General features: G+C 45.6%; 1 protein-coding gene across 1 annotated transcript in view; it reads right to left on the bottom strand.

Annotated features, from left to right (window-relative positions):
• The window catches only part of LOC138581799 (baculoviral IAP repeat-containing protein 5.1-like), a 139,760-nt gene that overhangs the window by 56,320 nt on the left and 60,477 nt on the right, over positions 1–22,963 (bottom strand). The window contains exon 3 of the mRNA XM_069652817.1: positions 11,959–12,076. Coding sequence (XP_069508918.1) covers positions 11,959–12,076 — 118 coding nt within the window. The remainder of the gene's footprint in view (positions 1–11,958; positions 12,077–22,963) is intronic.

Below are 22,963 nucleotides of genomic sequence, written 5' to 3'. Positions count from 1 at the left end.
TTGCAGCTTGCGTTAGGTGTGTGGCTCCTTGCTGATGTGAGGCACTAAAGGAGTGATTTGGGATTTAGCTCAGCACAGTGTAGAATGCTAACAATTAAAATGATTAATTACTAAACTTAACAAGACTAATACAAGTGATTGTTAGTAATTAGACTGGGGGTGCGTAAGCCATAGTCCACAATGCAATGTTGGTTTAGAGAATAAATGCAAAAGAATTGAAAGCTGAACTGCAGTGTGCTTCATGGACAGAAGGCTCAGAGTACAATGAGGCAGCAGAATGTGCTTTGTCAAAACAGCTCCTTTGTTTAAACAGGAATGCAGAGAGGATATCAAGATGCTATGTTGCACATTTCATCCAGGCTGGAGAAGACTGCTGTATAAAGGTTGTTGTGGGGAAAGGGTTTGAGAAAATTACTGGGGAGTTGGCTAAAAGGGGAAGGGTTTGATTGATGACCTCACGGCAGGATGCACGAAGATGGGTGGTGAAGCAATATGGATCTTTATGATGACGTAGGCAATTTGTTGGAGGTTGGCAACGAGAGAAGAAGGTCAGAAGAGAAGGGGGGGGGGGGGAAAAGAGAGCTGATCGAGTTCTGCTGGGAGCTGAGCTGGGTAGTGCAGAAAGGAGGGAGATGGACCAGATCCTCGCTGAGCTCGGGCAGGCAGCCGACAGTGGGAGAGACACTGCCTGCTTCGTAGAAGACATCTCTCGTGAAGGCTGAATCCCCATTCACGGGGCTCTTGGTGAGTAGGATTTCAAACAAGAAGAATAAATGAAATAATTAATCAGTATAACCCTTGGTCTGATTTGGGCAGTGAAGGGTTTAGATAGAGGCGCACACCTATAGTAAGTAAGATTAGTAAAGAGATTCGAGGATTATGTTGTATAAACTTTTAGGTGCGGGGGGGAAAACTGAGGTCATGGCACAAGACCCCGACAATAAACAGTAAACAGAAAGAGGATTCAACTTGGGAACCCTCCCGTCCCCTGCACACTTTCAAATGTTTGGATTAATCCAATACAGTTGTTTAAGCTGCGTTATATGCATTGTACATACATTTGTTTCTAACACATATGGTCAGACACAGGAGTGTGAGATAAAAAAATATATATCTTTATAGTCAGGCTGTATTATTTTCAGCAAGAATTATAGTTCAGACAAAGATTATTTACAGTGCATAGAAACAGTATCAATAGATAAAGCTCAAATTGAAGAAAAATGGAGTCCAAATTGATTAGCGACGCGTTTCGAGGAAGTTCTCCTCTTCTTCATAAGGCCACACTTGGACTCTTAATGTAAAAGGAAAGCATAAATTCAGTAAAGAAAATTTTGTAAGCACAATGCATAGACTGTTCATGTCATATTAAATGTATACAGTTAAAAAATAAATGGCATTAATTGTATTTAGAACATTAATCTGTCCCTAAAAAATAGGGAATTGAAACAATGTAACATGTTCTAATATGCATTGTAATTCATGCAACATTATAAGATTAACTAGGTTGCCCCTGCTCGAGAGAGGGGCTGAAGGTCTACTGAAGCATCTTTTCCTGCAAAATTAACTGTATAACGTCCATCATGCTGTAATTTAGTAGAGTACTACCTCTAATGGGATCTATCACGTGGATGGTGAAACATAAGCTAAAGAAAATTAATATGTAGGTAAAACAATACACAGATAATTCTTAGGTTATATCAATCTAATATGGAAGAAATACAAAAATCGTTACCTCTGTGAGTAGAAAATGCTGGAAACAGAGAACCGGACGGAGCGGTGAAAATAGATAGACAGTCTTCGTACATCGGTTAGTTCCTTAAAACATGGCTAATTCCCAAAAAGATACCAGAAATCTAAAGAAAACAAAGCCTGATCAATGCCAAGCTCAATGTTCAAACGTAACAGTCATAGGTGTGGGATAAAAAAAATTATTGAGTAACATACCTAACCAAAATATGGAGGGCGGAAAATAATCAATACAGCGGCCCACATAAGGATGTAGAACTTAAGTTTCCCGCCGTCACTACAGAGGTGCCTCAGTATGTGGGAATTCTGTCATACGAATAGCCAAACTAAACAGGAATGAAGTCCTGATTAATATAATATACCTAGCAATCTGATATGAAGTAATGGAAACATAATATGATGTTTAATCAAGGCAAAAAATGTAAAGAATTACCGTGGTAAGAATGTGCAAATGGCACAATTCTCAAAGCTGATGTGCAACTGATGTCAAGATTGTGTGGCCGGTCAACAGCTGAAGAATCCGGCAGTAATAGGTCAGTTAGAGTATCAACTAAAGAAAGTGTAAGGAAAACAGAAAAAAAAGAATCATGAGACTAAGGAACTATTTCCCTGGTCCCTAGATAGATAAATGCACATGCATTCACGCTTACCTGGAGCATAGGGGGGCAATCCTGAACAGAGTCTGTTCAGCCGAGTGGCTTGTTGTTCACAAACCATGGAGACTACATGTGACCATGGAGATAAATAGAGGACTGAAGTAATAGGTAAAGAAAAAGGACTAAGAAGTAAATGGGCCTCAAGGTCGGCCATCTTGGAACGAGGTTATATTGTAATGAAGGTGTAGATCTCTAGGCATTCAATGACAACGGGGGCTTTTTTAGGCATAAGAGAAAGACCCGGAGAGGGAAGAAAGCCACAAACAAAAAAGAGAAACAAATAAAGGACAATAATCTAGTGGTGAATATCTCCAGCAAGATTCTTTCAATAGAACAACTTAACATTTTGAACAAAGGATTATCGTTTGTTCCTACGTGTAATACTTCATTATTTCAAGAAAAAATCTGTCTACACAGATTGATGCGAAAATTAAGACTTAAAATTTTCTTTGACTCGCAACCTGAAAAGGAATCTAGACTACCAGAAAGTGATTTACTGGTAATACGTCCCAAGAGTACATTTGACCCACAGGTACAAAATTCAATTTTGAATTTATTTGAGAAGAGTGTCCTACAAGATTTAAGCAGAATTGACTATAGAAGAAAAACACCCATTAATATCAAAAACCGCCAACTAGATCTAATAGATAAATTGGCGAAAAGTGAAGACATTACGATTAAACCGGCTGACAAAGGGGGAGCAATCGTAATCATGGATACATCCTTTTATGTCAAAAGATGCATTGAACTCCTAAGAACGGTAATTCTTTACATTTTTTGCCTTGATTAAACATCATATTATGTTTCCATTACTTCATATCAGATTGCTAGGTATATTATATTAATCAGGACTTCATTCCTGTTTAGTTTGGCTATTCGTATGACAGAATTCCCACATACTGAGGCACCTCTGTAGTGACGGCGGGAAACTTAAGTTCTACATCCTTATGTGGGCCGCTGTATTGATTATTTTCCGCCCTCCATATTTTGGTTAGGTATGTTACTCAATAATTTTTTTTATCCCACACCTATGACTGTTACGTTTGAACATTGAGCTTGGCATTGATCAGGCTTTGTTTTCTTTAGATTTCTGGTATCTTTTTGGGAATTAGCCATGTTTTAAGGAACTAACCGATGTACGAAGACTGTCTATCTATTTTCACCGCTCCGTCCGGTTCTCTGTTTCCAGCATTTTCTACTCACAGAGGTAACGATTTTTGTATTTCTTCCATATTAGATTGATATAACCTAAGAATTATCTGTGTATTGTTTTACCTACATATTAATTTTCTTTAGCTTATGTTTCACCATCCACGTGATAGATCCCATTAGAGGTAGTACTCTACTAAATTACAGCATGATGGACGTTATACAGTTAATTTTGCAGGAAAAGATGCTTCAGTAGACCTTCAGCCCCTCTCTCGAGCAGGGGCAACCTAGTTAATCTTATAATGTTGCATGAATTACAATGCATATTAGAACATGTTACATTGTTTCAATTCCCTATTTTTTAGGGACAGATTAATGTTCTAAATACAATTAATGCCATTTATTTTTTAACTGTATACATTTAATATGACATGAACAGTCTATGCATTGTGCTTACAAAATTTTCTTTACTGAATTTATGCTTTCCTTTTACATTAAGAGTCCAAGTGTGGCCTTATGAAGAAGAGGAGAACTTCCTCGAAACGCGTCGCTAATCAATTTGGACTCCATTTTTCTTCAATTTGAGCTTTATCTATTGATACTGTTTCTATGCACTGTAAATAATCTTTGTCTGAACTATAATTCTTGCTGAAAATAATACAGCCTGACTATAAAGATATATATTTTTTTATCTCACACTCCTGTGTCTGACCATATGTGTTAGAAACAAATGTATGTACAATGCATATAACGCAGCTTAAACAACTGTATTGGATTAATCCAAACATTTGAAAGTGTGCAGGGGACGGGAGGGTTCCCAAGTTGAATCCTCTTTCTGTTTTCTGATTTGGGCAGTGCCACATCGCGATTAAACAAACACGGGATTAAACAAACACGGGATTAAACTAACACGGGATTAAACAAACACATCTGTTCTTAGTTACTGAAGAGCGACTGTGTTCTCTCATGCGAAGGAACAAGTTACTTACCTGTAACTGTTCTCCAGCATGGGTCTGGCATGGATTCACATGCTCATGAATATTCCCCATCAGGCTGGGAATCCTCGGTAAAGAAAAAATCAGAATCAGTTTCGTTTCTGATCTGTCTTTCTTAGTAGTAACCAATCACTAGTCTCTGGGTCATACTGCCCCCAGCCAATGACTGCCCTCTCCCTAAAGCCTCCCCCGGCAGCCATCCTCAGATTTGTTAGCACGTAAAGTGGCAGTATGACCAAGTGAAGAGCCGCAGAGGGGAAGGAGGGAGGGTTTGCATGTGAATCCATGCCAGACCCATGCTGGAGAACAACAGTTACAGGTAAGTAACTTGTTCCTTCTCCAACAAGGGGTCTGGCATGGATTCACATTCTCAGGAAAATATAAGAATACATAGCAGTACACACATGCACAACCACGGGAGGTGGCAAAAGGCTCAACATTAAACATTACATAAACTCAACATTAAGCAACTCTTACCTCCTCACCAGGCCCCCTCACCAGGCCCACCTTCAGGCGAACCGATTGCACAGCACTGCTTGGCCGACTCTGGACTCCTCCCTGGAATCCCAGTCGACGCAGTAGAATCTTGTGAAGGTGTGCGTCGACCTCCACGTAACAGCCCTGCAGATGTCCAGCAGGGGCACACCAGACAAGAACACTCTAGTAGCAGCGATCACTCTGGTCGAATGGGCTCTCGGACGGCCGAGCAACGGTCGGTTGGCCAACCGATGACAGTGCATCATGCAGCCGGAGAGCCATCTGGAAATGGAAGCCTTCGAGAGAGCCTTCCCTTGGTTCACAGGTCCAAAGTTCACAAACAGCTGTGATGTCTTGCGAAAACTCTTTGTTCGGTCCATTTAGAACTTGTGCTCTAGCCACATCCAGTGAGTGCAAAGTCCTCTCGGCCGGCGACGAAGGCAACACCAAGGGCTCATTAAGATGGAAGTCCGATGGCACCGTGGGCATGAAAGGGGAGGGGGGGGTTCATCCTCAGCACCACCCTCGTAGCGTGAAAAGTCAAATATGGAGGCTTGCAGGATAGGGCCTGAATCTCTCCCACGCGTCGTGCGGAGGTCATGGCCACAAGGAACACGGTCTTCCATGACAGGAACTTCAACAGAGCCGAATGCAAAGGCCCGAATGGTGGCCCCATGAGCCTGGTCAGCACCACGTTGAGCTCCCACGCCGGGACTGGAGCCTTCACCGGCGGGAACGATCGGAACAGTCCCTTCATAAATTCCTTCACCAGTCGATGAGACCACAAGGACGGCCGTCCTGCAGTTCTGGTGTATCGGGATATCACTGCCAGATGTATCTTGATGGAAGAGTGAGCTAGTCCTGCTTTGCCCAGCGACAGTAGGTATGGTAGCACTTGAGGTGCCGTAATCCTTAGACGGTTGATCTTCTGTGCACAGCACCAGACAAAGAACCTCTTCCACTTAGGTCCGTAGCACTTGAGAGTTGGACGCCCTGGCCTTCGCAAGAACCTCTCTGCAGTCAGCCGGGATATCGTACCCTCCAAACTCTAGTACTGCAGGAGCCAGGCCTGCAAGTTCAGCGACTCCGGGTTGTGATAAAGAATGGCGCCTCCCTCTCTGGAGAGAAAATCTGCGTCTGTCGGCAACTTGACTGGTGGGGACGCTGAGAAGTCCAGAAGGTCCGGGAACCAGATCTCTGTCTGCCACGCCGGTGCAACGAGGATCATCCTGCACTGGGACCTCTTGAGCTGGCTGATGAGTCGAAGCAGCGGCAACGGAGGAAACGCACACAATAACAGGCCGTCCCAGGGGAACGAGAAAGCATCGCCCATGCTCCTCGGCTGGGGAAACCTGCTGGCGAACCTCTGGCACTGGAGTTTGTCGCCGTCGTGAACAGGTCGATCTGGGGTTTGCCCCATCGTTGGAAGAGCCGATCCACTTGATCCTGGCGTAGTTCCCACTCGTTGCACGAGCGCCCTGCTGAGTGAGTCAGCGATGGTGTTTTTTATTCCTGCCAGATGGAAGGGGAACCAGAAACATCCCCTGGGTGATGGCCCAGTGCCACAGATCCTGGGCCTCCTTGGATAGGGCTGGGGATCTGGTGCCTCCCTGCTTCTGGATGTAGAACATCGTGGTGGTGTTGTCGGTGAAGATCATGACCTTGCCCTTGAGGGATGGGAGGAACGACTTTGAGCGCCCAGAACACGGCGCGGAGCTCCAAGATGTTGATGTGGAGAGACCTCTCCTCCGGGAGCCAAAGGCCTCTTGCATGGAGATCTCCGGTGTGCGGATCCCATCCCTCCAGGGAGGCGTCCGTCGTCACCGTCTCCTGATGTGCCGGGGTCTGGAAGTTCGTGCCCACCGTGAGGTGAGCATGGGTGCCCCACCACTGAATCACCCGACATAAAACCTTGTTGAGCGGGATCTGGTCTTCGAAGCTGCCCGCCGCTTGCATCCAGCGGGCGTCGAACTCCTGTAGAGGACGCATCCGTAGCCTGCAAAGGCGCACTAGATAGATGCATGAGGACATCATTCCAAGGAGGGACTTGATGGATCTCACCCTGGCCATGTCCGTGGCTAGCAGGCGCTGCACCTTGCCTAAGATGTCCTTCGTCCTTTCCTCCGACGGAGACGCCAATCGGTCCACTGTATCGAGCTTCGCTCCCAGAAACAGTGCCACCTGCAACGGAACCAAATGGGATTTCAGTTAGTTGATGGAGAAACCCAACTCTGTGAGTAAGCGGACGGTCTTCGCCGTGTGGTCGACGGCGAGTTCTCTTGTCCTTGCACGGATGAGCCAGTCGTCCAGGTTGGGGTAGATGTGGATCCCCTGCAGGCGCGCCGACACTGGTGCTAGGCATTTGGTGAACACCCTGGGTGCTTACTTCAATCCGAAAGGCAGAGCTCTGAATTGGTAGTTGCTGTGACTGGAGTCAGTAATATCCTCGTTTTCAACGGAAGAGTCCGATTCACCACCCTCCCCGAGCTCCTCACCTTCGTCCTTCTTGGTACCCCTCTTATCTTTTCTTCTGGGTCCCTCCTTTTTTTTGTGGAGGTAGGGACGTTCACGGAAGGATGCCACCGTGCCACCTACAAGGGTGACAAAGGGCAATCCTCTGGGAACGTCGAGAAGGGGAAAAAGCCAACGGCACACAAAAACCCTGAGCGACCTCTTTAGTTGACTGGAGTGGGCCGGTAGACGAGATGGTATGCGATGCAGATAGAGTCAAGGTGGTGAGGCAATCCAAAAGGTGGGCTGAGGTCTGGTACACAGGCGGACAGAAGAGTTCAGAGGAGTACAAGGGAAGAGAGTACAGCTGAGGAGGGAGAGAAATACACGGGAAAACAGAGTAGATAAGGAAGAAGGCGGGAGAGGGAGCAGGAGTAACAAATAAACAAGAGAGCAAGAGTAGTTGGAGGGAGGAGAAGGAACGGACACAGTCCGCAAACAATGGGAAAGGAACGCAGGAGAAGCGTTAGGCAACAAACAGGTGGGTAACCAGGAAGCGTTGCAACGCGTCCGTAAACCGGAAGTGGTTGTAGAATTACCTCTGGCCACGTACGCGTGCAACAACTAGACCAGTAATACAACCCAAAGAACAAACGTGACGGAACTGACTATGACGGACCATAGCGCCAGCGGTTCCAAATCCGCCACTGTCGCCGAGGCATGACAGTGGCATCCTTAGACTACGAATCTGAGCAACTTTCGGTGTCCTTTTAGGATGGGGATGTGGAAGTAAGCATCCTCGAAGTCCGACGATAGGAAGTCTCCCTCCTCCAGCTGACCCAGCACGTGCTGGAGAGTGACCATCCTTTACTTCTATGCCTTGATGTATTTGTTCAACCGATGTAGGTCCAGGATGGGGCACCAACCGCCTGTCTTCTTTCTGACGAAGTATCTTGAGTATACTCGAAGCCCCGGAACCTCTTGGGGACGAGCTTGATGGCACCTTTCTTGAGCATCGCCTTTAGCTCCAACAGCAGTTGAGGGACGTGATTTTCCTTCCTGGCCACGGGAGGAATGCGGGGACACTTCTTTCGGAATTAGAGCGTGTGCCCGAGGGCCAGGGCATCCAGCACCCAACGGTCGGTGGAGATGGACTCCCACACGCTGACGAACTTCACCAGCCAGCCTCCCACCGGAGTGCTTCGGTGGGGACCCGACGCTACAGCCGGTTCAATCTTGCTTGGAGGCGGCCTTGCCTCCTTGGCGACGACACCAAGATCCTCCTTGCTTGCAGCGACCTCTGTAAGCCTCCTTGGACGAGGATCGGGCCGCCTGGCGGTACGTAGAGGAGCCACCGCCTGATCCCTGGGAGGCCCCCTGTCTGCCCGCGGTGCTCCGAAAGGGCTGTCATTGCTGAAGGACTCCCAGGGCTCGGCCCGTCTGTCGGCCTTGATGGCCTGCAGCGACTCATCCACTGTTTTCCCAAACAGATTGTTACCGTCGAACGGCATGTCCAAAACCCTGGTCTGCATGTCCTGACGGAAGTCTGTCGCCTTGAGCCAGCCTCGTCGAAGGCAAACACTGTTGCCTTACTGGCAAAACCCGGTGTCTGCAATGTCCGTTGCCACCGTTATGGCGTGGTCCGACGCCACCTCACCTTGCTGCAGAATCTCCAGGGCCTCCGCCCTCTTCTCCTCTGGTAGGAAGTCCAGTAGGGGGGCTATCTTAATTGTCGTCGCCGCCGAGAAGACCCATCGCCCCATGGCATCCAATTTCTTACCCTCGCCGTCAGGTGGGGAAGTAGAGGTTGAGGCTGTCGCCCCCGCCACCTTCTTCTTGGCCGCCGCTGAGATGACCGAATCCGGCATAGGTTGAGCCCTGAGGCACAAAGGGGCAGCGTCGGGGACCCGGTACTACTTCTCATACCTGTCCCTCTTGGCAGGCGTCGTGGACGGGTTCTTCAGTATCGCAAGTCCCTTGTCCCAGATATCGTCGAGTAACGGTACCGCGAGGACCGTCTTTCTCTTGGCCTCTCGCCGTTGATAGAGGAATCCCTCCTATTATTCGGGGTAGAGCTGGAAGAGCTCTCATGCCCTGGCGATCATGGCGTGAAAGGAGCCAATTTCGTCGGGCGAGGAAGCCCGAGGGAGTGGTGATGGAGGGTCGGTCGGTCCCGTCGTCACCACCGTCGTCATTGTCATCCGTCCCCGTATCCGTCGCCGTGTCATCCTGGGGTCCGATGAGGGCTCCACGGGTCGTGGGGGCATGAAGGACGGGGAGGGATGAACTCTCCTCCGCTTGTTCGGAGGGATTCCCGACGGGCCCGGTTCTGGATAATCCGCCGGGGTTCTTGGTAATCTTGTCCTCATCTCTGTGCATAAGGTTTGGATTGCCATCAAAATGGCCGCCGAGTTGTCCTGAGGCTCGGACAATGGCTGCGACGGGAGGGATGGCTGCTCCTCCACTGGGGCCTCGTCGGCATCACCGTCGCTTTCTTCGACCACCTCTTCGGGATCCTCCCGTTGGATCGTACCTTCTCGAACCTCTCGTTGAGATTCTTCACGGTTTCCACCAGCAACTCCTCAGAGGCTGAATCCATGTCTGATGGCCACTGCCCGCCAGCCCACTCTTTTTCCACCAAGGTCTTGTCGATGGGCTGGAAAGAGGATTCCCTTCGCGGTGGCAGGGAAACTCTGGGCCCCGATATCGCCTCCACTGGTGTAGCCTCCCCAGGCTTCGCCAGGGCCGCCGCAACTCCCTCGATAGAGGCCTTAGCCGGGTGAATCAAGGCCTTCGCCACTTTTGGCGCACTTGAGGCCTTCACCTTGGGTGGAGGGTCACTGCCTCGCTCCCCCTCGGCCGAATCCTTCAAGATCGACCGGGGCCTCTTCAGAAGCTTATCCAGGTTCTTGGATTTCCTCTTCCCCGAACCAGGGCATTGGCTCGTGGTCGATGGTGCCAGGGAAGGTGCGCCCTGCCTGGCAGCCGTAGAGCCTGACCGTTCGGCACTCCCGGTGCCCGCGGACTCGCAGTGCTTAGCCTTCTGTGGGACCCCCGTCGCCGGGGCACTCTCACAGGACTTAGAAGACCGCTCTGACCTTTTCTTCTTCTCAACTGCTGGGCCATTCTCCAGCCAGCAGCGAGGCGGGAATGACGATCCTTCATGGTTCGTTCCGATAGGTTCTTGCAGAACGCACAGTCCTTCTCCACGTGCGTCTTGTCCTCATGAAGGCATTAGAGACATCTCGAATGCTCGTCCTCCTTGAAAACATTCTGTAACCCGCATGCAGGGCAGTTCCTTAACAGCTTGGATCCGGGCGTCAAGCTTCCCTTGTCCTGGGCCATGTCAGGCCTCAGATCTTCTGGAATCCTCCAAGAAGCGTAACTCGACGAAAACTTCACGCTTGAGGGGTGTAGAAAATTCCGAAACGGGTCCCCGTTGATCGGAGGTAGAACGGTGGAGCTCGAGGCTCGATTTAACCAGAAAATGAGAAAATCTTTTTGAAAAAAGCAGGAAAACGCAGTAAAAGCTCGAGAGCTATAGCACGAGGACTCCCAGCACTTGAACGTGCGGTACAAATCTGAGGACGGCTGCCGGGGGAGGGGCTTAGGGAGAGGGCAGTCATTGTCTGGGGCAGTATGACCCAGAGACCAGTGAATGGTTACTATTAAGAAAGACAGATCAGAAACTAAACTGATACTGATTTTTTCTTGATCGAGGATTCCCAACCTGACGATGGGGAATATTCATGAGCATGTGAATCCATGCCAGACCCCATGCTGAAGATCCTGCAGAAGCGCTAAAGGCTGTCAGTTTAGTTCCAAGGATACAGATAAAAAGAAACACATGTCTTCTGCCAAGTGCTGATTTATAAATAGTCTCAATAAGAGAAAAGATAAATCTCTGCTGTGGGTGGGAGCGAATAAAGGGGACTATGCATTATTGAACTATATGGGAAGGAGATTTCCCGATGTTATCATCAGTCCACTAAAAGTATACGAGGAAGGAATGGTAAATGGCAAATGAGGCTGCACTGGCCTGCAAATTATACTGTTTTCCTCCAATGTAAAATTATATGTTCTTCTCTTTTCTTCCAATTACAAACTGCACATCCAAGTTGATGCATTGCAAATGTTTCTTTTTCCTAATGTTGTCTCATACATGGTGCACGTAAATGTCTTATTGTGTCTGGGAGTTTTTAAAGAAGCATAAAAAGGTACACGTTTAGCCTGTTTCCTGATCTATTTTTAGTGTAATTTGTTTATTTGGCAATACAATATAACCAATGGGAAAAAGTAGTGTCCATGGCTTAGCACTAGGTCTGGCATTGCCCTAGCTAAGCGTCCCATATAAAAGGGTACAAAAGCGAGCTAATTTGCCATGTTTTAGAAAACGAAAAAAAAAATAAAATCAGAGAGAAACATTGTTACAAAGATCTATTTCCCAGCAATTCCCACTCTGGAGCACAGGCAATCATACTTACAACATAACATTTGAACCGCTCCAGCTCCAGTTTCAAGAATTCATCCATTGCAAGAGCCCGATGGTCCTTCTGCATGCTAAGAAAGCCACAGGTTGCGGAGCGTCTAGCGTGTTCATTCCTAAGGTAAAGGAGAAGGAATTATTTCTTTAAATGGTTACAACAGAAATCAAATAGAACAGCCTCTATAAATCAAAAATAAAAATACGATGCAGCTCCAAAGAATGCGCTCATGGTCCGAGGGAGATTCTGGTTAAAGCGTCAAAACACTTGCACACTGGAAAGTGGCGTAAAAAACCTTTTTCTACATGCGATCATATGGTAGGACATTTCCACGGCAAAATTGCCAGATGTTACCCATGAAAATTCCTCCCATCACTCCAAAGTAAGACCAGCATCCTGCTAAAAATGTGCAGGGTCAGAATCTGCAATTTCTACAGGGTGCAAGTCAATAATATTGCTTTAGCGCACACATGAATCCGAAAATCGGCAACTTTCTCATTTCATGAATTGTAATTGCGGTTAATGGCCGGGTGAACATGATCTATGAAGATACTTAAGCTCACTTTAACAAGTGCCAATCACAGATGGATAAGGTTACAAATAGAATCTGGCCACAAAATGGTCGATAGGGATAGTGTCAAGGTTAGTGGATCTATAAAGGCAGTCACAGACATAGCAATACAAGAGTGATACAGAATATGTTGATGCCATACAGGAAAGGTAGCCCACAAAGTCAGTACTTTCCCATTTTGCCCCTCCTTTAGGTTATGGGACTTTCCTCCAATTACACCAACATCTAGTATAGAATACTTAATAATAATACATTTCTTATACAGCACTACACACCCATAGGTCTCAGCACTGAAATAGCAGAAGACATTATCTCACAGAGTGGTACTCCATTATCAACCTCAGAAGGATGAAAGGCTGAGTTGACCCTGCTGGGATTCAAACCTGGCACAAACATCAAAGGCGAACGCACAGCTCACTGTACTAGCTGACGGTTATCTTAAGGAAGTTCGAAGGTTAAGCGGTAAGTGCATGCAACCTATCCATTTTTAGTTTTGACTATTAGGTGGCGCTTCAGCAACACCTATATGCTGAATCTATTGCATTGGAGTACAGCTAGGAGAGAGAGATGATATTGGAAGGGGTACACATAGATTTTGAGTGTTTGGTCATTTACCTATCCATTGACTGCCTATGGCCATGGTAATGCCCATTTACCCATTCATTGACTGCCTTTGGCCATGCTTGGGACTGTGACTTCATGGGTTGACACAAATATGATTATTAAAATGCCCCGGTATTATAAGCGGTGCCTTCACATTGTACATTTTCCAGAAATAACTACTCTGATCCTTGACCTGGATTTAAGCACTGGTCCCTATACTAAGTGGACTATTACATGAAATACGCTTTGGTGAACTTCATTAATAAATCAAATGTATTAAGTGAGCACCTTGATATTTGATGTTTGATGTTTTCTTGTTTTAGAATATTACTTGTGTGTGGTCTTCTACTCCTGCATAGGACAGGAAGGCTGCCATCTCAAAGGAGTTTCACTGCCAGGCAGAGGCAGCTTGCTGCAATTGATTTACCAGTCATTGACATCAGTGTCATCACCGAGCTCTATATACTGTTGGGGTGCAAAGTAAGAAACGGAAACCAGTGCAGCATGCCCTAAATGAGGGCATGTCAGAGAACCTGCTTGGGAAAAAGGATTTCATTTCAGGAGATCGCAGACCCTTTGTTGGAATAAGTGAACAAATGGGTGATCAGGACTCAGTCTACACTGCAATATTTTCTCGATTTCTGTATACCACTACAATACGACTAGGATTACTACTTGCAGTACTGTGAATACTTCAATTTTAAAAAGGGGGTCTCACAATGTATCTGGCTTGTTGGAGGTCGTAGAAGTATACCAACAATATTCATCCATCATTCCTGTATTCAAGAAATCTTCCAGAGAATTACTGGCCCATTTAGGCTTATTGTATGCTTCCAACGAAGTTGTGTTCCCTTTTGCCTGTCAAAATCCAAATTTGGGCTCAAGTTAAACAATCATATCTATTTATCAAACAAGACTTGTGACAATCTTAACCTTACTAATTTTGGTTTTGTTAAATATGCGTATCAAACTGGTTGGAGTGGGAACCACAAATAATCTACATGTATCCTTTTTAGATTGTCAGGCATCATTTGACTAAGTCAATTGAAATTAAGTATGCTTGAAACACGCAAATTCGGGTACACCATAATCCAAATTAGTCTAGATTCCAGGGGTTCTCCAACCCAGCCAATTTAAACAAAAGGTCAGACTAATACAGGACTGCATTTCAGCCACATATATTTTACTTATATCTTGGGCCTTTATAATAATTCAGTTTGTAATTTGCCTTCTAGGCTTGGGGAGTTTGCTTTTGCTTGGTTAGCATACACAGATATTATATAAGTAGATAGAATACAAGTAGGTCTTGAATGCCGATTTCAGTTTTTACAATTAACCTGGGAAGTCCTTTGGTTGAAATACCAGGGTTTGAAATACCCAGGGTATAAATATTACTAATAAAATACTTTTCATAGAAACAAAGATGGATTGCCATGTAGTCCTTGCAAAGAATTTTCATAAATGCTTTTTCCTTTCTAAGTAAGATTTTTTTCTCATTAAGTTATATACACAAAACAAGAAGTGCATTCTCTTCTGTACAGCATTCAGATATTCCATCTGCGTCTTCTAAACAATTGAATTTGTTGGTAGGAAGGATATGGAAAGGCCTTCTAGGCCTCCCGGAGTTGTCTCCTATACAGGCTAGTCGTACAGAACTATTATTTTCCAAGCATTCAAGAACTCTAATACGCAATCAGCATCATCAGTTCTGGATTACTTGAAATGGAAAAATGTGGACTATGCAATAAAGATTCAGCAATACTCGAAAAAAAAAGGGAATGACATTAAAGTTTAATATACAAGGTGTTGCTATGGGAATGGACTTAAGAACAATATCTTTTTTTTAATCCTCATGTAGAATATTTTACTAAACATTTGGATATTCATCCCCATGTGAAGAGGTTTCATATAAGGTGTATTTTTCGATACAATCTTTCTCCATCTCGAGAAATTGAAGACATGCGATTGCGAAATACGACAAATACAATTTTCTCTTCCAACGCTTTATACGTTGAAGCTCTTTTTCCATCTATGCACTGAATGCAGTAGCTTTGTGCTCAGAGATTGCAACAACCTGGATTTTAAGGATTCTAAAACCTTTTGGTTATGTATGATGTCGAGTCGACAAATAGTGTCTTTGGCACTGTTGCGTTATTTAAAAATGTGTTCAAATTATAGGTTTTGTGATACTGGATTTTCATATTTTTTAAATCCTCTTTTAAACACTGCAATTAACTTTGTATGGTTTGTGTAAAATCACATACATATACATTACAAAAGTAATAATACTTCCAAGTACTACAACTATTACCACGTATTAGACCTTTTCAAGTACTGCTACTTACACTATTACTACCAATACCACCAGCAATGGTAAAAAGGGAAAGTGAGTGGGAAGGGTAGGCTGTAGGGTAAGAAGCTGGGTGGGGATTATTGAGGAAAAGTGTGGGATATCGGGGAGGGCAAACCCATGGGTGGCAGCGAACACAGAGCAAGCAGGTCCAAGGGAAAATTCTGAGTGGAAGTGGGCTTGGTCATGGGACTAGGACATGGTAATTCTCACAAAGGACTCCTCTTCTGAGGACTGGAACTCGTGGGCAATTACAGAGAATGGGAACACGACCCAGCTGTGGATTTGGTAGAATTTTCCTTGCCAAACTTTTAGACCTTCTGAGCCTAGTGATTCTTCAAGTGGGGCATCTGTCTTAAAGACCTACGCCTGCGCTCGAATGGTTGAAAATCCTTTCCACCTGCTATTAAAGTGGTACAGCAAGGAGGTGAAGAAGAAGAAAAAATAAAAATAAAAAAATAAATATACACGTTTCAATAGACTACTGGCTCCCTAGAAATTCGGCAGTGGCTCTATAGTTATTCCCATCCCCTTTTCAGGGGCAGCTGTTCTTTCTGAAATCATATGTTCCCCACAGACATTCCACCAACAAGCGGAGTTGAATGCCAGTGAGTGCACATCTCCACAGCCAAACCAAAACTATCGAACACCACTGCCCTCTTAAGCACCCTGCCCCCATTTACAGCATTATAAAATTGCACCCTCTGGGGAAGTCAAATCTTTTTAATGCACTTGGGGTTTCTTCCATCTTTCAACAAAGGGGTGCATGACGAAAGGACAGAAAACAGGATAAATACAAGCTTCCCATTGCACTCAGATGGGAAGATACTACATTAGGGTATGCAACCAGCAACCTAAACTCTGTAACCATGCTGTGATCTGTCTACATTGTGGGATAATGGCCCTTCCCAGGCCCGGGTGTCTGTTGCTGGTATAATGTACTTCACGCCGTAATGTCTTTTCTTTCCGGGTGGAGGCTTTAGAGTTTATGGTGGTATTTACTTGCCAACCTGAGCCACAGGAACAGACTCTAAACAGGTATCTATGCAGTCTAGCAATTGCACAGATCCAAAGCCATTTTACACAGCATGCTTCCGGAAAGGACAAGGAGATGGGGGCTTAATAAGCCACTAAAGCATCTCCAGCAGATGGCCGAGGTGGTCTAGAGACATCACTTGCAAAGTGTGTGTGGAACGGGGGGGGGTCTTTCAGAGGGGGGGGAAGATTCAGTAACAGGAGGGAAGAAAGCAACCCTGTGCATTTGGCCAGTGGGACTAGAGGGGTACCACCTGGCTCAAGAAAATTGTTGGGACATATGAGAAGAGCTGAAGTGCTCTCCTTTGAGAGTGCGACTGTCGCCGTTCAGCACAGCTAGCCTCACCAGAGGTTACCACACATCACCAAGTACTGTAACTTGGGCGATTAGCAATTGCTCATTTTTAGATCAGACAGCCATTATATATTAGAGAGGAAAACAAAATATATCAAATAAGGGATCTGGAATGCAAATCGTGCTATGGTTAAAGTTGGTGTCATCACATCTATGCCCAGAAGCAGAGACACACATCCACAACCAATGGCACTATTGGTGGATGGATAGGGCTATTATTGGACTGGAGAACATATGTTCTGAGTTTCATCTGCAGTTAATTATTCTACCCTGAGCAATGTGCGTTGGGGGGCATTTCGCCATAGGCGATATCTTCCTTGACTGATTTTTCAGATAAACATCCATGTTTCGGATAACTGCAGTCAAAGAATTGACTAGTTCAGCAGTACAGGACTGAAAATGTAAAGGACATTTCAATTAAAGGCTGAATAATCAATGCCATTTGCGGTGCCCAAAGCAAATAAAGTACAGGCACTAATGCTTTGCTGCAATTCCTGATGCCAGAGGGCGTAATTTCAGTGCTAAACCACCACTCCCAAAATGGACAGAATGATGGACGATTCAATATAGGGACCTTCTGGAGTCAACCACAATGCCCTGTGTGGGTGTACTGGAAGCCCTGCAATAGCATTGTACAGTTCAGCACAACATTACTCGTTATGGAGATTTGTAATTTCACCCTACACACAAGAAATACAGTTTATAGAACTCTTACACGCAGGCAGGCATCTTGGCAAGCACAGACATTAGAGATATTCCACAGACAAAAGCAGGATTGCCTCCTGGCTTAAAGTGTGGTTTTCAGCGCTTTCTTAAATATGGCCACCAGTAGTATTTTAGGATCTGGGGTGGGTGTCCCCATCAAGAAGTGCGAGTTTGCAAATCAACAGCTCAGGATTCCAGGTCTATACAATAAGGGAAGAGTTCCAATCAACTGGGATTACAAAATTCCCTATCGCTACACCCGAGTGCACCGTCACCCAAAGAGGGTTGAACTGCAGTCCAAGAACCCACCTCTAGCATACATCTGTGGAAGCTAGTAGCCACCTGGCAGAGGTTGCCTCCAAACATCGGAAGAAATCGGCAACATCAGCCTAGGAGTGAAAGTGATCTCCATGATATCACAAAAGGGATGCCAGGTGGTGAAGGACAGGTTAAAACAATAAATATACAGGGCGGGACAGGGAGTTTGAGGTTGGGAGAATAGGCTGGAGGCTGAGATATATATATATATATATATATATATATATATATATGAGTCAACAGTTTATGTAGGGGGAGGGAGAATAGGGCAAGGCGTGGCATTTCTTAAGGCTACTGGGATGGCTTGCCTGCAATTGGGGAAAACATTGAAATAACCCACTCCAGGACCATGTAACTTATCCCCAAACCATGTTATTGTCACAGCAGGTTTGCATGGTTGACGCGGTTTACGGCTGCAGTCAGGTGGAATATCAGGGTGCCAGCACTGCTACATATTGCTGCCTAGACACATCTTAATTTCCGTTCTATGAGTTTGTCTAAACCCTGCTTGGAAGATATCCAGCACATCTTTCTGGAAATGGAGCCCTCAAGCACCACATACAGTAACAATTTGGGGTGAAAATGGATCATCAAGTCGGGATGTAGGTTTGTAGCTAGGTGGATTTAAACTCTCTTCCCTACCCCCACAGTAGCCCAGAGTGTCAGGTTGTGATTTCACAAACTATACCAGACTAGAGGAGTGATCAATTCATGTTTCCCGTTCTTTGCTGAGGAGGCCCAGTGAGTTTCGTAATCCTTGACTGGAACAGGACTGTAGAGGATACCAATGCCTTTGAATAGAAGGAAATTAAAAACGTATAGACACAGACCTGTATGTCTGAATTAGTGAAACAATTGATGGGCAGATGAACAGTTGTGCAATGGCAGTGTTTTGCTGCCCTGATGCGAAGGATATTTCAACTGAAAGTATGTCAGTTGCTTGTAGAGTTCCTCTGTTGATATAGTGGGATTAGCTGTGGCATTGATCTAGGTTAGCTCGATGCCAGAAAGAAAAATGAAATTATGGATAAAGAGCATATAGTGCAACAGCCTCAAAGACACAAAATGAATATTCTCATTGACGAAATGAGTAGGGAGTACTCCTATGTGGGTGGATAAATTGGTACAATTCATTCCCAGCCTTGCTCTACAACTAGATCAAAAGTGATTCCAATCAAAGGTGAAATTGACAAAAGCTCGACAGGTATACCTCCTTCACCTTTCAGGGTAGCACAAGTAAAGGACAGGCTGTGCTCTTCAGGGGGAGTCGGGACAAGCACAGAAGCAGTCCACACAAGTGTCCCCTGCACTTGCACAATCTCAATGTCACCTGGCCTAGTAAGATGGTTGTCTCAGTCTTCCCTCTGTTCCCCCTCCCTTGCCTCGTCGCGTCTTGAAACATTTGTGTATAGGTGCGTTATAAATGCCATATCATTTAACTCTGGTACCAAAATAAAAAACGTCCAGTCGAGGATGCTTTCATTATACTAAATAAAGCACTAATGGCCCACAATAATAAAGCGACACTGACAATATTAAATCCTTGCCTGTGCATCCCGGTCTACAAACCCAAAGTTATTGGAGAGCATTAAAACAAAAGAAATGGAAAAAGAAAGCAGAATATCTAGAATGGGGTCTTAAAAGTCACCAGGGCTTTTTTTATGGGTGGCCAGGGAGAAAGAACTGTTTTGGGTTTGAGGATGAGCATTTCAGAGTCCAGCGTCTAAGTGTTTGAAATGGGTCAAGTTGGCATCAAGAGGTTTCGAGGTGGTGATGCATCAAAATCAAATGCATACGGACAAATCAAGTTGGCTCTAGATGGTCCAACAATGTGGTGCAGTCTGTAGTGGCTATAGTTTATTCACCTAATTTGAGACAGAGGGGCAATTGATCAAGCTGGCTTGAAAAGCCCAGCCATATGGCATGGTTCAACAAAGGCAATTGGCTCAAAAGGCTAGAGATGAGGAATGCGATGGGAAGAAAGAAAGAAAACGATCTCATACTCTAGCAGCAATGCATGTTCTTTCTTACTTTTTCACGTGCACTAATGCAAAATGACTTCTACTTATGAGGGCATGGTGGTAGTTGTCTGGTCCCCAACCTGGGTGCTTGGGCGTACATCTGAGAGGTGGATCCAGTACCGCAACCCTTTCACTTTTACAGTGAGTGAGGTGCAGTACACCACTTCCTACGGTCCGTGGAACCTTGGAGCGTTCCATTTCCGAATGAGGCTTTGCATATAAATACATTCTTCTGGTATTAAGGGTTGGACGGGGCTGCTTTCTACTGGGGTCCCATAGTTGTCTCACTTTCTGCTGTGAGCAGGGGTGCAAGTTGTTTTGTAATACATTTTATTGCACGTGTGCTTTGTGTGAGATTCTTTGAACTCTTCCCGTAGGACCGTTGCTGTTCTGAGCATCAGAGGCTCTTCTTACTGGGGACAGTGGCGTTTGCATTCGTCGCACAGTCAAGATTTCATGGGGGGACAAGCGGTGGTCCTTGCTAGGCTGTGTGCTTAGTTGGAACAATGCCAGGGGTAGGCAGTACACCCAGTTCTTCATTAAAGAGTTACAGTTTGGATAGTCTACTTTTGAGGACATTTATTTTCTCTACCACCCCATTTGCTTGCTGGTGGGCAATCGAGCACATCTTCTATTTTATCGCTAGGAGGGACGTGACCACTTTGAACAGTTAATTGAAGAAGTGCGTTCTGTTGTCTGACCGTATGACCTCACACACTCCCCTTCGGGGGAACAATTCTCCAACTAGGAACTTCGCTGCACACTTTTGCATCTCAGTGGGCACAGGGTCCCGACTCCACCCATCGAGAGAAGGGGACACCACCACAATCAAGTAGCGGGCCCCATAGCACCTTTCCCCTATATCCACGTAATCAATGTGTAGTTCATGGAAGGGACCCGCAGGGCAGAGTGCCCTGCAGTGTTCTTAGAGTCATCCCTGTGCTCAATAGTTGGCACGTGCTACACTGGACCACCATTTTGTTCAGGTATTCCAGTAAATTTGGAATAAACCAATCTTCCTGGAGATCGGCAGCTATGTGTCGTTTCGAACTGTGTGCTGGGAAATGTAGTTGCTTAAATGCCATCTATAGTAATTCAGCATGACAACCTTCCCTGTCGTTTGTGGCCTCCATTGCAGATCAATTGGTGACTGGTTACACCCTTTTTTGAGCCATAGTCTTGTTCTGCACTCAGTGCCCTGCTTTGCAATTCTATTATTTGAGCTATGGGGAGCGCTGCGTATGAGTCTGATTTTTGTGTTGCTTCTTTACTTGTCAGGATGCATTCTGCACCCATATGTATTGGAGATGCACGGCTTCTTTCGCTGCTACGTCTGCTGCCGAGTTTCCCCAGAGATATTTCGTCTGTGTTCTGTTTGTGTGCAATGCATTTGACGACGGCCACCACTGAAGGTTCTGCAAGGGCCAAAATCAATTTGTTTAACAATTCTGTATGTTGCACTGGGGATCCGTCCGCCCTCCTGAACCTTCTCCATCTGGACAGTCCAGCATGTACCGTTGTGATGATGTACGCCGAATCAGAATAAATTGTCATGCAGCATCATTTGGATAGTAAAGGGCTTCAACGAGTGCTGCAAGTTCTGCTGCCTGTGCGGAATAATGCATCAGCAATAATTTCATGATCATTGTTTCGTACCCCCTCCCCCCCCACATCTCCCAATCTCACTACGGCAGCCCCTACATGTTTTCCCGTGTCCTAGTCAATGGACACGGACCCATCAACGAAGAACACTTCTCCCTCTTCTAGGCCATACTCCTTTGCCTTTGGTATGTCATCAACTTCTCCCTCATATGTTGCAGTTGTGTTCTTGCATGTCCTCAACAGTGCATGATTTTGTAATGAACATGGCAGGATTTACTGTCTTACACCTTACCACATGGATATTTGGGCTGGACAGAATTATTTCATATGCTGATGCTCTGGGTTGTTAGGGTGGACTTTGATCCTTCTAGTATTGCGAACAATGAGTGCTCGACGTATAAAGTGACTGAGCAGCCCATGACAATGGTAGAGCTTTTTTTAAAAAGGCAAACGCGGCCGCTGGAAGCGCCGGTTCACAAGCGTACCGACCCTGCATGACAGAGTTGAGTGTGCCACTATAGTAGGAAAGTGGCTTGTGTCCCATTGAGCTTTTTTTGTGTCAGTACTGCGGTCATAAGGGTGCCAGTTGAGTGTGAGAATAAATAAAATTCCTGATCATAGTCAGGGGTCACTAGTACTGGTGCTGTTGAAGTCCGATTCTTCAGGTCATTGAAACTTGTTATCATTTCTGCTGTCCATTTGATAGGCGCTTTCCCCTTTTGTGCTTCCTTTAGCCCTTGCAGGAGCGGCCTGGTGTAAGCTGCATAATCTAATATCCAGGCCCTGCAGTAATTACAAAGTCCCAGGAACTTCTGCATTTCTTTTACGGCGATTGGTTTGGCAATGGCACGTACTGTTGCCGCTCTGTCTGGAATTATTCTGTTATCGTCTTTGGAAATAAGCTGGCCCAAGTATAAGACTTCTGCCAAGTAGTACTGGAGGTTTTTTTTGTCCACTTTGTACCCTTTTTGTGCTGGTAGCTGGAGCAGAATAACGGAAGTCCCTCCGACAGCTCTCTTCGCTGTCACTTCAGACCAATAGATCCATCTACATACTGAATGATTGTGCTCGGGACCTGAATATTGCCATGGTCTTCGTGCAATATCCTATTGAATATGCTGGGGCTTTCATAGTACCCCTGAGGTAAACGTCGATGCGTCCATCTCCTCCGTCCCAGGGTGAATGCTGTGAGGTATTGTGAGCCAAGAAAGGTGTTTTTTAGATCCACTACAGTTAAGTGGGTGGCCTGTTTTGGGATGCTGCACTGGATGGAGGCAGGATTTGGGACAAGAGGAAATTCTTTCTGTACAATATTGTTTAGGGGGCATAGGTCCTGGATCATCCTCCAACTTCACCTGTGGCATTTTCTGATTGGATAGATAGCAGTGTTACAAGGGGACATAGAGGGGCCAATTATGTCCTGTTGTAAAAGAGCTTGCAGTGTT

This window comes from Ambystoma mexicanum, chromosome 3q (genome assembly GCF_040938575.1).
Source record: "Ambystoma mexicanum isolate Mex_15411 chromosome 3q, UKY_AmexF1_1, whole genome shotgun sequence".
NCBI lineage: Eukaryota > Metazoa > Chordata > Amphibia > Caudata > Ambystomatidae > Ambystoma > Ambystoma mexicanum.
The sequence above is the reverse complement of the archived record's forward strand: the minus strand, read 5'-3'. Positions and strand labels throughout refer to the sequence as shown.